This window comes from Girardinichthys multiradiatus, chromosome 1 (assembly GCF_021462225.1).
Source record: "Girardinichthys multiradiatus isolate DD_20200921_A chromosome 1, DD_fGirMul_XY1, whole genome shotgun sequence".
NCBI lineage: Eukaryota > Metazoa > Chordata > Actinopteri > Cyprinodontiformes > Goodeidae > Girardinichthys > Girardinichthys multiradiatus.
Window position 1 is genome coordinate 46800368 of NC_061794.1, and position 15382 is coordinate 46815749.

General features: G+C 40.2%; 2 protein-coding genes across 2 annotated transcripts in view; both read left to right on the top strand.

Annotated features, from left to right (window-relative positions):
• Window positions 1-15382, top strand: part of LOC124869598 (L-rhamnose-binding lectin SML-like) — a 137151-nt gene that overhangs the window by 99209 nt on the left and 22560 nt on the right. The gene's annotated exons all lie outside the window — the stretch shown is intronic.
• On the top strand, window positions 13113-13928 carry LOC124869630 (L-selectin-like). Its single transcript, XM_047367597.1, has 3 exons — window positions 13113-13437; window positions 13567-13667; window positions 13812-13928. The coding sequence occupies exons 1-3, from the start codon at window positions 13143-13145 to the stop codon at window positions 13920-13922; spliced, it is 507 nt and encodes a 168-aa protein (XP_047223553.1). The 5' UTR covers window positions 13113-13142; the 3' UTR covers window positions 13923-13928.

A 15382-nucleotide genomic window follows, 5' to 3' on the forward strand; every position in this document is an offset into this window, starting at 1 on the left:
CCATCTCAGGTCCTCAGAGATGGTGGTTCCTAAGAACCTGAAGTGGTCCACGGCCGATACAGTGTTGTTGAGGATGGTGAGGGGGGTGTATGGGGGTGGTGTTCTCCGAAAGTCCACCACCATTTCCACAGTCTTGAGTGGGTTCAGTTCAAGGTAGTTCTGACCGCACCAGTGTACCAGCCGATCCACCTGCTGTCTGTATGCAGACTCATCACCGTCCTGGATCAGTCCAATGACAGTGGTGTCATCTGCAAACTTCAGGAGTTTCATGGACGAGTCCGATGAGGTGCAGTCATTTGTGTACAGGGAGAAGAGGAGTGGGGATAGAACACATCCCTGGGGGGCACCAGTACTTATTGATCTGGATCGGGAGAAGATGCTCCCCAGTCTCACCTGCTGCTGTCGGTCCGTCAGGAAGCTGTTGATCCACTGACAGGTGGAGGCTGGGACGTTGAACTGGGTGAGCTTCTGGTGGAGGATGTCTGGTATGATGGTGTTGAAGGTGGAGCTGAAGTCTACAAACAGGATCATGGCGTATGTCCCTGGGTGGTCGAGGTGTTGCAGGATGAAGTGTAGACCTAAGTTAACAGCATCATCTGCCGACCTGTTTGCTCGGTAAGCAAACCGCAGGGGGTCCAGCAGGGGGCCTGTGACGTCTTTCAGGTGCTTCAACACCAGCCGCTCAAAGGACTTCATGACCACAGACATCAGGACTACAGGCCTGTAGTCATTTAATCCTAGGATGGTGGGTTTCTTGGGAACCGGGATGATGGTGGATCGTTTGAAGCAGGAGGGGACCTCACATTTCTCCAGTGATTTTTTGAAGATCCTTGTGAAGATCGGAGCGAGTTGATGTGCGCAGGCTTTCAGGCATGATGGGGAGACGTTATCAGGTCCTCCAGCTTTCTTTGTTTTCATGCGCTGAAAGAGCCTGTTTACCTCTTCCTCGGATATCTTTAGTGCAGGCAGAGGATCTGAAGGTAGGGGGTTGGTTACTTTATGGGAGGAATTTGTTCCTGAATGGGATGTGTAGGAGATGGTTTGAGGTGTGAATGGCTTCTTGTCATGTCTGCAGTAGAAGCCATTCAGACGGTTGGCCAGGAGACGACTCTGTTCAGGATGGGTGGAGGGGCTCCTATAGGCAGTCAGGTTTCTCAGACCAGTCCATACAGCTGAAGTGTCACCAGTAGAAAGGTTGTTCTTAAGCTTCTCACTGTAGCTTCTCTTAGCTGCTTTGATCTCCTTTGTAAGTTTGTTCCTGGCCTGCCTGTACCGCTCCCAATCTCCACTGCTGTGAGCTTCTTCCTTTTCCCTGCGCAGATTCCTGAGGTGTGGAGTAAACCATGGCTTGTTATTCCCAAAGGTGCAGAAGGTCTTGGTCTGCACACACATGTCCTCACAAAAACTGATGTATGATGTCACCACATCAGTTAGTTGGTTTAAGTCAGTGGCTGAAGTTTCAAAAACAGTCCAGTCTGTGCATCCAAAGCAGGCCTGTAGCATCTGCTTTGATTCCTCAGTCCACTTCTTAACAGTGTGAACCTTGGGTTTGGAAGCTCTTAGTCTCTGTCTGTAGGTTGGGATGAGGTGGATTAGATAATGATCCAAAAAACCCAGTGCAGCCCTGGTAACAGCATGATATGAGTTCTTTAAAGCTGTGTAACAATGGTCCAGTGTGTTTTTGTCTCTGGTGGGACACTTAATATGCTGTCTGTATTTGGGGAGTTCATTGGAGAGGTTTGCTCTGTTAAAATCTCCTAGTATTATGATGAAGGAGTCTGTGTGTTTTTTCTCCACGTCTGTAATCAGCTCAGCAAGATGTTTTTCAGCAGCAGAAGTTCAGCCTTGCGGTGGAAAATATGAGGCAATTATTATAAACGAGGAAAATTCTCTCGGTGAATAAAACGGTTTACAGATTATGGAAAATGACTCCAGATCAGGGCTACATGTTTTTCCAGCACTTTTACGTCTCTGCACTGTACCTTCATTTAGATAAAAGCAGATTCCGCCTCCTCGCCTCTTCCCCGATAGCTCCGCGCTGCGATCCGCTCTGAGCAGCTGGAAGTCCGGCATCAGCAGTGCTCGGTCCGGGATGTTTTCACTCAGCCATGTCTCGGTGAAGCAGAGAACCGCTGATCCGTGGAGGTCCGTGTTTTTACCGGTGAGAAGAAGCAGCTCGTCCATCTTGTTGTTTAGAGAGCGAACATTTGCCAGGTGGATTGAAGGCAGTGGTGTGCAAAGTCCTCTTTTGCGGAGCTTTACCAGCGTGCCAGCACGGTTTTCCCTCCGACGCTTTCGCCGCAGTATCCCTTATAGTGCTGCTGCTCCGCTTGCCAGGAACTCAGTGAACCTCGGATCGATAAAAGATGGTGAAAAAATCCCAAGAGAGGAAGGACTCTCTGATGTTGAGAAGTTCCTCTCTACTGAATGAGACCACAGGATTGTGGCCCGACACCACAGAACTGTGGCTCGAAAAACATAAAAACACACAAAATACAAAAACAAAGAGAGAGCGAAGCTCCGATGCTGCCATCGTTGGCGCCTGACCAAGATGGCGCCGGAGATAGCCATCAGCTTCCCCACGACCCACTATGGAATAAGCGGTAGAAAATGACTGACTGACTGAAATTCTCACCTTTTTCACACGTTTTACCTTTAGATTCCTACCAAGAATCTCTCAGCATATTTCTCCATTCATCCTTCTTTTAAGAAGATGAAGTCTGCTAGCAATGTAGGCTAAAAGAACACCTCCACTCTATGATGGTTTCAGTTCTGGACACGATGGTGTTTTTGGGGTGATGTTCACTGGAATTCCTCCTCCAAACATGCTGTGTGGAATGACATCCAAAGAGAATAACTTTGGTCTCAATTGATCAAAAAATATTCTGCCAGTATTTCATTGGTTTGTCCAAATGTTCTGCAGCAAACCTTAAACAAGCTTCAACATTCCTTTTCTTCTGCGGTGACAGTGCATGGAGTCCATGGTGTTTGAATGCATTACTCACAGTTTTCATTCCAGGTCTTTCTGAGCGGTTCTTTGCTCTTTGGATTATTATTTAGACTCTTCTGTCATCTTGTGAGGAACACCTGCTGATTTGTAATGAAGTTATGGTCTTTGCACCCCAACATACTGAAGTTTAGAAATACACCTGAAACTAATGTCATCAGTATGAATTGCAATAATAAGGTTACGAAGGTCTTGTGGGGCGTATTGCTTTAAGACACCTTGAGATGCTCCTTGTGTGATGCCTTGCTAATAAGAAATGCAGATTTTCTTGACTTTTTTCATTTGTATTTCCCATGTTATTCACTTTTTTACATATAGCTTATTTTTGAATCTGAAGTGAATTTCTTAATTTCAATAAACTCTTTAAAAATATGTTTACCAAAAAAAGAAACATTGACATGTGCAGTGTTTATTTTCACAGGTGTATTTATCATGAAGTGGAATTTGGACCAATTGAAGACAACGACAAGGGAACCATGAGGTGAGCGATATAGTTTCTTTAATAATAATTAAAGACTTAGAAACCGACTTAAGACATGATCATGGAGACAAAGGGCATTGAGCAGGCAGCAAACAGGGCAGTTAACAACAGGAACCAGTGGAGAATAAACAAAACCAAGGAGTATAAATACAGAGCTATGTTGAGAAATGGACCAATGAACACAGGAAGTTAATCAGAAGGGAATGAGAAGCAGCTGGTGGAAGAGGAACACAAGGGAACTGAGGACAAGTGACTAATTAACTCAGATGGACATAAGAGTGCAGGGAGGTAACAGGAAACATCTCAATGAGCAAATAAACAATGAGAATAAGTAAAGAAAATTAACAGGGGGAACCAGATCTATAAAAAAAGTATAAACTAACACATCTAACTCATGAATCCAGGAAAGTAATAAAAAGCCTAAACACCACTATAAACCTGAATGAACTGAAATAAAGCAAGTGAAGATTGTAGCAGAGCAAAGAAGGTAAACAGAACAAACTCAAAACCCAAAACATAGGCAGATTATGACAATATGTGGTCATAGGCGCTCTGTTGCGCGCTGCAGCAAGAGTATTATGTTACTATAAATGAGTCAACTCCTACTAATTATTTAAATTTTCACATTCCTCGAATTACTGGGCGAGGAGGAGGAGTAGCAACCATCTTTCAGTCGGATTTATTGATTAGTCCCAGACCAATCAATAGCTACAACTCTTTTGAATATTTAATCCTTAGTTTTCCTCATCCAAATGGCAAAGCAATAAAACCTCGTCTGTTTGTTGTTTTGTACCATCCACCAGGCCCTTACTCTCAATTTTTAGATCAGTTTTCAGACCTTTTATCTGATTTAGTGTTAAATACAGATAAAGTTATTATAGTGGGGGATTTTAACATTCATGTTGACACTTAAAGTAATAGCCTAAATATAGCATTTAATGCTATCTTAGACTCAATTGGCTTTGCTCAAAACATTAACAAACCTACCCACCTTTGTCTTCATTCTCTGGACCTTGTGCTGACATATGGCATTGAGTGTAAAGACATAACAATATTCTCTCATAACCCTGTCCTGTCTGACCATTTCTTAATAACCTTTGAGTTTAATTTAACCGAGTACTCCACACCTGAAAGAACATTTCATTATAGTAGATCATTATCAGGCGATGCTGTAACAACCTTTAAAGAATCTCTTCCACTTTTAATTTCCTCATTATCACTGAAAAGCACAATGGAGGGCAATAATTCTGTTTCTGCCCCTTCACAAATTGATTCTTTTGTTCATAGTGTTTCTTCATCATTGAGTGATGCATTAGACAATGCAGCCCCCTTGAAAAAGAAGGTAATCATTAATAGGAGGCTAGCTCCTTGGTTTAATTCAGAGCTGCGTACTTAAAGCACAATGTTAGTAAATTGGAGAGAAAATGGCGCTCTACACACCTAGAGGATTCCTACTTAATCTGGAAAAATAGCCTACTGTTGTATAAAAAGACATTTCGCCAAGCCAGAACAGCTTATTTCTCATCATTAATAGAAGAGAACAAGAATAATCCTAGGTTTCTCTTTAGTACAGTTGCTAAACTTACACAGAGTCATAGCTCTGTTGAGCCATCCATTCCCTTAGCTCTTAGCAGTCATGACTTTATGGGATTCTTCTTAAATAAAATTGATTCTATTAAAAAGAAAATCTTTGACATACATACAGATGATTACTTCATCCTCAGCAAGTGAGACAACATTCGAAATAACTGCAGAGCCTGATTTGTGTTTGGACTGTTTTGATCCTGTGAAGCTTCCTGAGTTATCAGAAATATTAGCTTCATCTAAACCTTCAACTTGTATGTTAGACCCAATCCCAACCAAATTATTTAAGGAAGTGTTCCCTCTGATTACCAGCCCCATTTTAGATATGATTAATCTATCTTTAGTAAATGGATATGTACCACAAGCTTTTAAGTTAGCTGTAATTAAACCTTTACTTAAGAAACCTTCACTTGATCGAGATGACTTGAAAAATTACAGACCTAAATCCAATCTTCCATTCTTATCTAAAATTCTTGAGAAAATAGTTGCTAATCAAATGTGTGAACATTTACACAGCAATGACCTGTTTGAAGAGTTTCAGTCAGGTTTCAGAGCTCATCATAGCACTGAAACAGCTCTGCTGAAGGTCACTAATGATATTCTTATGGCCTCAGATAATGGACTTGTGTCTGTTCTGGTTGTGTTAGATCTCAGTGCTGCATTTGATCCAGTCGACCATAATATTCTCTTAAAAAGGCTGGAATATGCTGTAGGGATCAGGGGAACAGTGCTATGCTGGTTTAAATCTTATCTGTCTGACAGATTCCAGTTTATTAATGTAATTGATAAATCATCTTTAAACTCCAGGGTTAATTGTGGAGTACCACAGGGTTCAGTACTTGGGCCAATTCTCTTTACTATATATATGCTTCCAATAGGTCAAATTATTAGGCAGCATGGGATAAATTTTCACTGTTACGCTGATGATACTCAACTTTACTTATCCATAAATCCTGATGAGCCCAACCAGTTAGATAGACTACAAGCATGTCTTGAAGATATAATAACTTGGATGACTTAAAAGTTTTTGCTTCTAAATTCAGACAAGACAGAAGTTGTCGTCTTTGGACCGGAGTCTTTAAAAAAGAAACTGCTTAGTCAATAACTTAACCTGGATGGCATTAAATTGACCTCCAGTAATAAAGTAAAAAACCTTGGCGTTATTTTTGACCAGGACATGTCATTTAAATCCCATATTAAACAGGTTTCTAGGATTTCCTTCTTTCATCTCCAGAACATTGCCAGAATTAGAAATATCCTATCCAGGAGTGACGCTGAAAAACTAGTCCATGAATTTGTTACTTCAAGGCTGGACTATTGTAATTCTTTACTATCAGGATGTCCACAAAATGCAGTTAAAAGCCTTCAGCTGATTCAAAATGCTGCAGCAAGAGTTCTGATGAAAATTAAAAAGAGAGATCATATTTCTCCTATTTTAGCTTCCCTTCATTGGCTCCCTGTTAAATCCAGAATAGAATTTAAAATTCTCCTCCTCACATATAAAGCCCTTAATGATCTAGCTCCATCATACATCAGAGATCTGATTGGTCCATATGTTCCTAACAGAGCACTTCGTTCTCAGACTGCAGGTTTACTGGTGGTTCCTAGAGTCTCTAGAAGTAGAATGGGAGGCAGATCCTTTAGTTATCAGGCTCCTCTCCTGTGGAACCAGCTCCCAGTTTTAGTCCGTGAGGCAGACACCCTGTCTACTTTTAAGGCTAGGCTTAAAACTTTCCTTTTTGATAAAGCTTATAGTTAGAGTGGCTTAGGTTATCCTGAGCTATCTTCCTGAGCCTTCCTCCCTCCCTGTTGGTTGGAGTAAGGGGGAGTCGGGTTTAGCCTAAACTGGCTCAGTTATGGTTGAGGTGCAAACACACCCTCCATTTCTGCTACCTGTATGACCCCTTCTCTTTTCCGGTGGTTGTGATCAGTCTGACAGAGAGAGGTATTCCAATCCTTGTGGTTTTTAGTATAACAATGACCATCAGTGGGACCCTTTGTGAGGTGCCTTGAGACGACATTGTTGTAAATAAGCGCCGTTTAACTAAATAATCTGAACTGAAACTATCTGTGTAGTTATGCTGCTATAGGCTTAGGCTGCTGGAGGACATAACGACCACTTTCACCCTCTTCGCTACATTCTCACACTACTCTCCAATTTTGCATTGTTTGTTGTTATTTCAGCTTTTAACTTTGTTCTCTCTTTTCTCTTCCTAGAAGCTACACCTGGCCTGGCTCTGTGTCTACCTGTTACACCTTTCTGGAGAGGGGAATCGTCCGAGCTTCTGCTGGCAACAACTTAATGCTCACCCTCTACCGATGATCCACATAGCCCTGTCTTTTAGTGTTTAACCCTTTCTCTCTCCTAGACATGGCGATTGACTGAGCTTAACTGTAACAAACTCTATGTGCTCTCTTTCAGATTCTAACCTTGAAAACTGGCTCAGAGTTTATCTGTTCTTTCTTTCTAGGTGAAACGACTAAAGGAGCTACATCCATTAACATTTACTTTTCCTTCCCATAGAAAGTACTTCTGGATCAGTGCTTCTGTGTTCTTTTTGTGTCTCTACTCTGTTCTCTCAAACCTCCAGTCGGTCGTGGCAGATGGCCGCTCATACTGAGCGTGGTTCTGGTTCTGCTGGAGGTTTCTTCCTGTTAAAAGGGAGTTTTTCCTCTCCACTGTCGCTACATGCATGCTCAGTATGAGGGATTGCTGCAAAGTCAACGCCAGTGACTGTCCACTGTCTCTACATGCTCATCCAGGAGGAGGGAATGCTGCAAGTCACTGACTGGATGCAATCTGCTGGGTTACCTTAGATAGAAAAACTTTTTATCCAATCTGAATAAATCTGACTGCACTGTTCAATGATTAGGATTAATTGGAATGTATGAACCTGACTGTTGTGAAGTGCCTTGAGACGACATGTGTTGTGAATTGGTGCTATATAAATAAACTGAATTGAAAATTTAACTGTACAGATTCAGCTACATAAAAACACATTTTAATGCCAGCAAATCAACTAGAACACCATAGAAGAACAACCACACAGTAGATGGGTGTAGACATTTCTTGTGAGTTTTCATGCTGCGAAAGAGACCCTATGAGGATCTGGTTTTAGCACATTTCTGCTGTTTTTTCTTTCCACTGCATACCATACAGCAGTGATACAATTAACCAAGAGGTCAATAATCAGCAATATTTACACCTGTCTGTCCCTGGTGCCCCTTGATTTAGAAGGGTCTCCATTTTTAAGAGCAACATTTTTGCAGGAACGTGAACTCTGTTTTCTAGAAATATCTACTGAGCTTTTGAAGTGATGCTAACAGACATTTGTGGTCTTACAACCAAACAAAATAACATTCAAGCACACTGAAAACGCTTTCTGTTTACATGTTGCTGCCTGTATAGTTTTTACTCCTTTAGTCTGGATCTATCTCTGAACTTTCAAATAAAACGATGTTTTCTTCCCCACTGGCACCATTTGCAATAACCAAACAGAACTATGCAGTCTTTTTCTGAAGCTGTAAACACATGAGACGGAACTGAGACTGTGGGGAGAGTAGTCATCTTGCAATACAAAGTTGTGGGTTCGAGACCAGCTACCTCCTGCCGCATGTCAATGTGCCCTTGGGCAAGGCACTTGACCTCATGTTGTCCACCAATATGCATGTTGGTACATGAATGTGTGTGCATTAGTGAGTGTGATTGGGTAAATGTGGCTCTAGTGTAATGTGCTTTGAGTGTTCAGTATAAATAGAAAAGGCATATAAATTCAGTCCATTTATCATTTCTTTTATGAATGCAAATTACAGTTGATCAATAGTTAGGTAGACCTCAACATCAGCAGGTATATGCAGTGATGTACAGTATGGTCAGTTTAAATAGCCCTTGGCAGATTGCTCCACGTTGTTCCTGAGAAGTTGCATCTCAAATAAGCCCTTTATGCAAAGAAGTGACCCAAAATGCTCTAATAAATAACCCAGGCCACCTAAGACCAAGGAGTATGCACTTAAATCTTGCTGTGGTTACGTCTGACTTGCCTAGGGTGGGGCGCACCCTGGACAGGTTTCCAATCCATCACAGAGCAACACAGACATACGCAGGACAAACAACCATGCACACACTCATTCATGCCTAAGGGCAATTTAGAGAAACCAGTCAACCTAACAGTTATGTTTTTGGACTGTGGGGGGAAGCCGGAGTACCCAGAGAGAACCCACACATGCAGGGGATAACATGCAATCTTCGTGCAGAAAGATCCCCGGCTGGGAACTGAACACAGGACATTCTTGCTGCAAGGCAGCAGTGCTACCAACTGCACCATCGTGCAGCCATGCTTATATTCATTTAAATCCAATAATTTAAAACACCTCAACTGATATTGACCTATGGGTTTTATGTTACTATGCAAAACATTCAATCATTTCAAAACAAAATCAAGCTTTGGGTCCCGCCAAACTCAAAGCTTTGGGCTACCGCCCCTCTAATGTCTGACCCAACCCAGTTGGACAATGTCTGGTGGTGAAGCCTCTGGAGTCAAATAAGTAATTTGTAATTTAAAACCTGTTTTATTTGGCATCAGTCAGAATAAACACTTGTCGTCTCAAAAGCAAATCACTTAAGTGGTTGATTTTAAACGTTCGTGTTTAAAGTCAGAAGGTGACTATCTGCAGTCACAAACTGAATAACAGAGAACTTAGGAGGATGGAAAAAGTTCTTCTGTACCTCATAAGTGCAACAGGTGAGTGGATTTAATTCTCTTGTTCTAATATATACAATCAAAGTTTTCTATGACAGCTTTAATGTTTCACATAACTGAGTTACTTTGAGCGTTTTGGAAACAGTTTAGCATTCAGATTTAATTTGAAGGATTCAAGAATTCAAGGATATTTATTGTCATACCAACTCACATTGACATGTTAAGGTACGAAATTCAGACTCAGGTCCAGGTTAAGAAGCTTAATACTTCAGTAAACAGTTAAAAAGTTACTTAAACTTTGCTCTTCTGATAAAAAAAATACATCAAGATCATATCAGAATATTTAGTCTAGTTTTTATCTTCCTGTTTGTGCTCCTGCAGCTCTTTGTAGCGTCTCCTCTGTCACTGTACGTCAGTACCACTTCATTTATGACCCAAAGAACTGGACTGAAGCCCAGAGGTACTGCAGGGAACGGTACACGGACCTGGTCACTGTGGACAGTTTGAACATGGTGACAATGCTGAACCACATGGCAGACTTGAGCAGAATGGGCTCAACAGCAGATGTAAATTCTCCTTTTTTCTCACTTTTCTTTGAAAATATTCAGTCGGTTATGAAAATAATCTGAAGTATCTGTTTTCACCTTTTCTATTTTTGATGCTGCTTTCATTGAAACCCCATTTCAAACTACAACACATCAAACTGATTAACACTTAGGAAACATTTCCTGAACTTTATTCCAACCGTTTGAAAATAATGTCAAAGTTCAGATTTGTCTGTATGATGTTTGTAATTCAAATGACTCCAAATCCTGACCAGCAGGACACAAGTTTGCTGCTGAACAGTATAAACACTTGATAAATAATGCAAATTTCCTCACTTTGCATTTTCTCTGTAACACAAAGATCGGCACCTTGAGAACCAGGATTTAACAAATTATAGTTCACTGCTGCTCTGCCTGATCACCCAAGATCACACTTACGTCCATACATAGATTCACTCTCTCCTATCACATACGAGTAAAAGCAAAAGACACACATTATTTCTACCATCTCGTTCATCATTCCAGCTGATCTATTTTCCTGCTCAGAGTTTCTCTTTGATTCTGTTCTGATAATTTCACGTTCTTCACATGTTTTAGATTAATTAATTTGTTTTTGACCTGTTTTCTTAACAACCTCTTGGTCAAGTCAATATCAACCGGGTTCATAATAATAAAAACAATAAAATGTTTCCAGATGAAGTAAAAAAATCATCAGAAACAGACCCTCAATGATTTAAAATGCTATAATCTAAACCAACATGTTTTTTCAGACTTGAGTCCTGACTTGGATCTGATAGTCTGTGGAGGGAGCTACAGATTAGGGTGATTGCAAGGAGGAGGGTATAGATCATTGTTGACATGCTAGTTTTTTCATTACATTCATAACATTGTTTCTAAAATGATGTTGTATTCAGATTCCTGTTTAATTTAAATCAAAAACAAGCTTTTTGGTTCAATTATGTTTAAAAAAAATCTGGGGTATGAATATTTCTGGGCTTAACTGTACACCAAAACTTGAAGACAGAAATACCAAATTTATAACTGGATTATATTAGCAGTGCAGTTATGGTCATCCATACCGTCTCCTGAAGGACTCAGATAGTCCTGCCTCCATGGTGTTTATTATTCAGTTTATCTCTATAGCGCCAATTCACAGCACGTCGTCTCAAGGCACTTTACAAAGTTAATTTAATCGAATCAGGCTGATTTCAAGTAAGGTACATACATTCAAGTTGATCCTAGTTATAAAACAATGCAGTCATATTCAGTTTATTATTCAAATTGGTTAAAAGGTTTTCAACCAAGATCCCAGTAAAAAAGGAAATTCAAGATTAGAGATCCCTGTTAGGCCTGACTGCACATAATGATTTCATAGGGACAGATGCAGGCAGAATTTATGCAGACAGACGGGATTCAACCAGGATTTAATGGTGGGACAGCATGTCGCTGTTACCACGGCAAGCAGGTATAGGTGGCACCAGACAGTGCGAACTGACAGATAAAGATGTTTAAAAACTTGAAGATCAGGCACCACAGGGTTAGATGTGACTTTAAGTTCTTCTGTTCAACAGGCCTGGATTGGTTTGTACTTTGATGTGATCAGCTGGAAGTGGTCACTGCCAGATGAAGATTTCTACTCAAATGATCAAAACATCAGAAACTGGGCATATGCAGAGCCAACCAGCCCCTGGTTCACTGCAGAATGTGTTCATATGTATGACAATGGACTCTGGAACGATGCTCCGTGTGACTGGCATTATGGATTTATCTGTGCCAACATCAGTGGTAAGGATTACTAATAATTCCAGACTTCATAACAGAAAGGTTTGAATTAAAATTTGAACCCTTTTTGGGGGGAAAATTCAGATGTACTTTTTTTCTGGAGTTTTTAGGGAACATCTTCTCTGGACAGCTGCCAGGCATGTTGCAGCTACTCAGAACCGGGTGTGTAAAACAACACAAGGGCTCACTCTGTGCTGCAGCTCTCTAAAACTGAGCATCAGAGAATGTTTTCCTCCCTGATCATTCTTCTCGCTGTTCTTGGTGGAAAGATGAACTGGTTCTAATCCAGTTTTTTTTATCACCGTTCCAGCAGGTTTAAACAGTTTATTTTTGACAGTTGTTACGAGTTTAGACCAAGAGGTATTTTTTGTAGCCATTTCTGACTTCTGTATATCAATACATCTGCCACACCTACATGGCATGTTTTTTGGTATTTTGAAGAATGGCTAACAGGAATTGGCATCTGTGTCACTTTGACACTTTGATCAACCAAAATTTGGTAAATTAATTATGAAATAATTATATTTTCAGAAGACGAGCACGCCTAGGGCTGCACAATTTATTGCACATTTATCGCTATTACAATATCAGCATCACGAAGAACAGCTGTGACTGCAATAAATATTAGCTAATTAAAGTACCACATATTATGTCAGTGATATATTCTGTGATGTTTGTTTTTTTGAATGGATCAGAATCTAAATGTTAAAACAGAAATCTGATCAACTTTTTGCTGTCAGCAAATAATTTCAAATTCAGCCTCTCTGATGGCATGGAGGGGCGTCACTACATATAGCAAGCCTAACCTGCAGATGAATGGAGGCCCTGGTAATGCTGAACAATAAATGAAGACAATGTCTGTGTTTGCAATTTGATTGCAGTTTTAGATATTTAAAACTCAAACGTTAAAAAATCTCAGTTTTGAGGTTTGACGTTTCATTTTGAAATATAACTTGAAAACCCTGTACATGTAGTCTCAGTGAATGATTGCGTGGTTCTGGTTTTTAGGACAGACTGTGAAATTTGTCTTTATCAACACAATAATGAACTGGACTAATGCTCAGAGGTACTGCAGACAACACTACACAGACCTGGCCAGTGTCCGAAACCTGCAGGAGAATGAGCAGATTAGGACGATGAAGCCTGGTGTGATTGCCTGGATCGGTCTTTATAGAGACACCTGGAAGTGGTCAAATGGAAATCTGTACTTATTTTACTACTGGGCATCGGGACAACCTAATGGTGAGACGGAGAAATGTACCTCTGCAGACTTCAGCCTCTCTGGCCGGTGGAACGACTGGTCGTGTTCTTTGAAGAAGGCATTTATCTGCTACCTTGGTGAGATATGATCAGTGCTCTGATTGGACTGAAGAACTAAATAAGGGCAACAAACTTCAGCTGGTGTCATCAACGTCCACCAGAAATGATCATGCATGTGATGAAATGTTTATTGGTTTTATTTTAAAGATGCTGTGCCTTTCACGAAGCAAGCAGTGAAGCTGCAGCTAGTGGGAAACTCTGCTCTAGATCTGAATGACCCTGATGTCCTGGAGAAGCTGCTGGAGGAGGTGAATAGTACTCAGCTACACCAAAATGTTCCTACAGATGAATAAAATCTCCTTTCTGACAGCCTCAAACACAGAGCTTCAAACCGGTTTCAGATGTTTCTGTGCCAGTTATCTTCAGGATATGAACTGATTCGTGTGTTTCAGCTCAAACAGAAGGTGGAGGACCAGGGAGTGAGAGCAGACATCAAACTGAGCTGGAAGAAATGTCCCAATGGAAAGACTTTCTGCAAGGAGAAGCAGAAGGACCAAAATTAACCCAATGTTTCTCGAGATCAGAAATAATCTGTTTCATACCAATTCTTATACTAATTATAATATTTGTTATATATTTACTGAAATTAATGTGTGAGTAGAACTGAAGCAGCAGCAGAAGTTAAAGGGAATTTGTTTTATTTTATTTTATTCTGTTTTGTCTTGGTTTGCTCCTCTGGTTGGTCTTTGACTCTGATTGAAGTTCAGGAAAGCATTTACATTAATATGTTCACCAGAACATCTGAAGACCTGGCATAGAGGTCATAGTTCCTGAATTCTGTCCTGAATGGTTGTTAAACATGAGTTGTTCTTGGGTGACTTTTCAGTGATTCCAGATTTTATTTGACTAATGATCCGATTGTTTTTCCTACAGCCTGTAGGAGGGATTATACACAGTTAGTGGATTCATGTTGTTTTATTATAGATTTATGATGTTTTATTACTGACATCTGTTAGTTTGCAATGAATGTCCACTAATATTAATTTGCTTCTGCTGAAAAAAAAAGGAATTAACAAATGATGGGAGATCTAGAGATGAATTTTATAAAAATACTAAAACTGATTTAATATTTGGATCATTTTTCTTTCTTCTTTAACAATACAATAAGACTAGATTTTAGATAGAGTGTACATTATGTTAGTTACATGTTAGTTTTTATTCTAAAATATAGTTTGTATGATTTAAAACATGTCTGTGTTTACTGTACAAAATCAACATTTCTTGGAAAATGATGGTATTTAGACCTCACTTCATCACAGGTTTCTATTCAAAGTTTCAGCTGAGATTAAATTTGATTCACTTTATAAAAGAATAAAATTACTTGATAGAAACAAATCAGGTTTCTGTGAAATGCTGATTTTATTTTTCTTTGACTTCAATGATGTGAAATATCTCCCAGTGATGATGTCATCGAGCTTGACATCCTGGTGGAAGTGACATCACCGGTTGGACACGGTCCCGTCAGGTTTTCTTCTCAGGCCCAGTCACCTGCTGTTGGCACAGATTAAATAAGTCGTCCTGCTGCAGTTTTCATCTCTGACAGAATCTTGAAAACAAAAGAACTGACGCCTGGTTCTGCAGCAGAGCTTTAAAGAGGACATACCCTTTAAAGAGGAAAACCCTTAAATACATTTTGTTGTGTACTTGGAGTCTGTAAATGTGCAGAAACGTTTAATTTATTCCCACGTAGATATGTTTATATTCTGTTTAGGTCATATTTTTCATTCATGACATATTTGAACTATTATGTCACAGTTTTTGCTGCAGAACAACTAAATAATCATGGATTTCCGTCTAACAATTTCACAAATCCATCATTTTTATTTCTCACTGTGATTTTGTGGTCCAAACTCAAGTATGCCGAAGCTGTAAGTGGATAAGACTAAATGTTCGGTTGCTGGGTGTAATAACCCACACCATTCAGTACACGGTCCCCCAGCAACAGATCCTCTTCAAAGTGTAA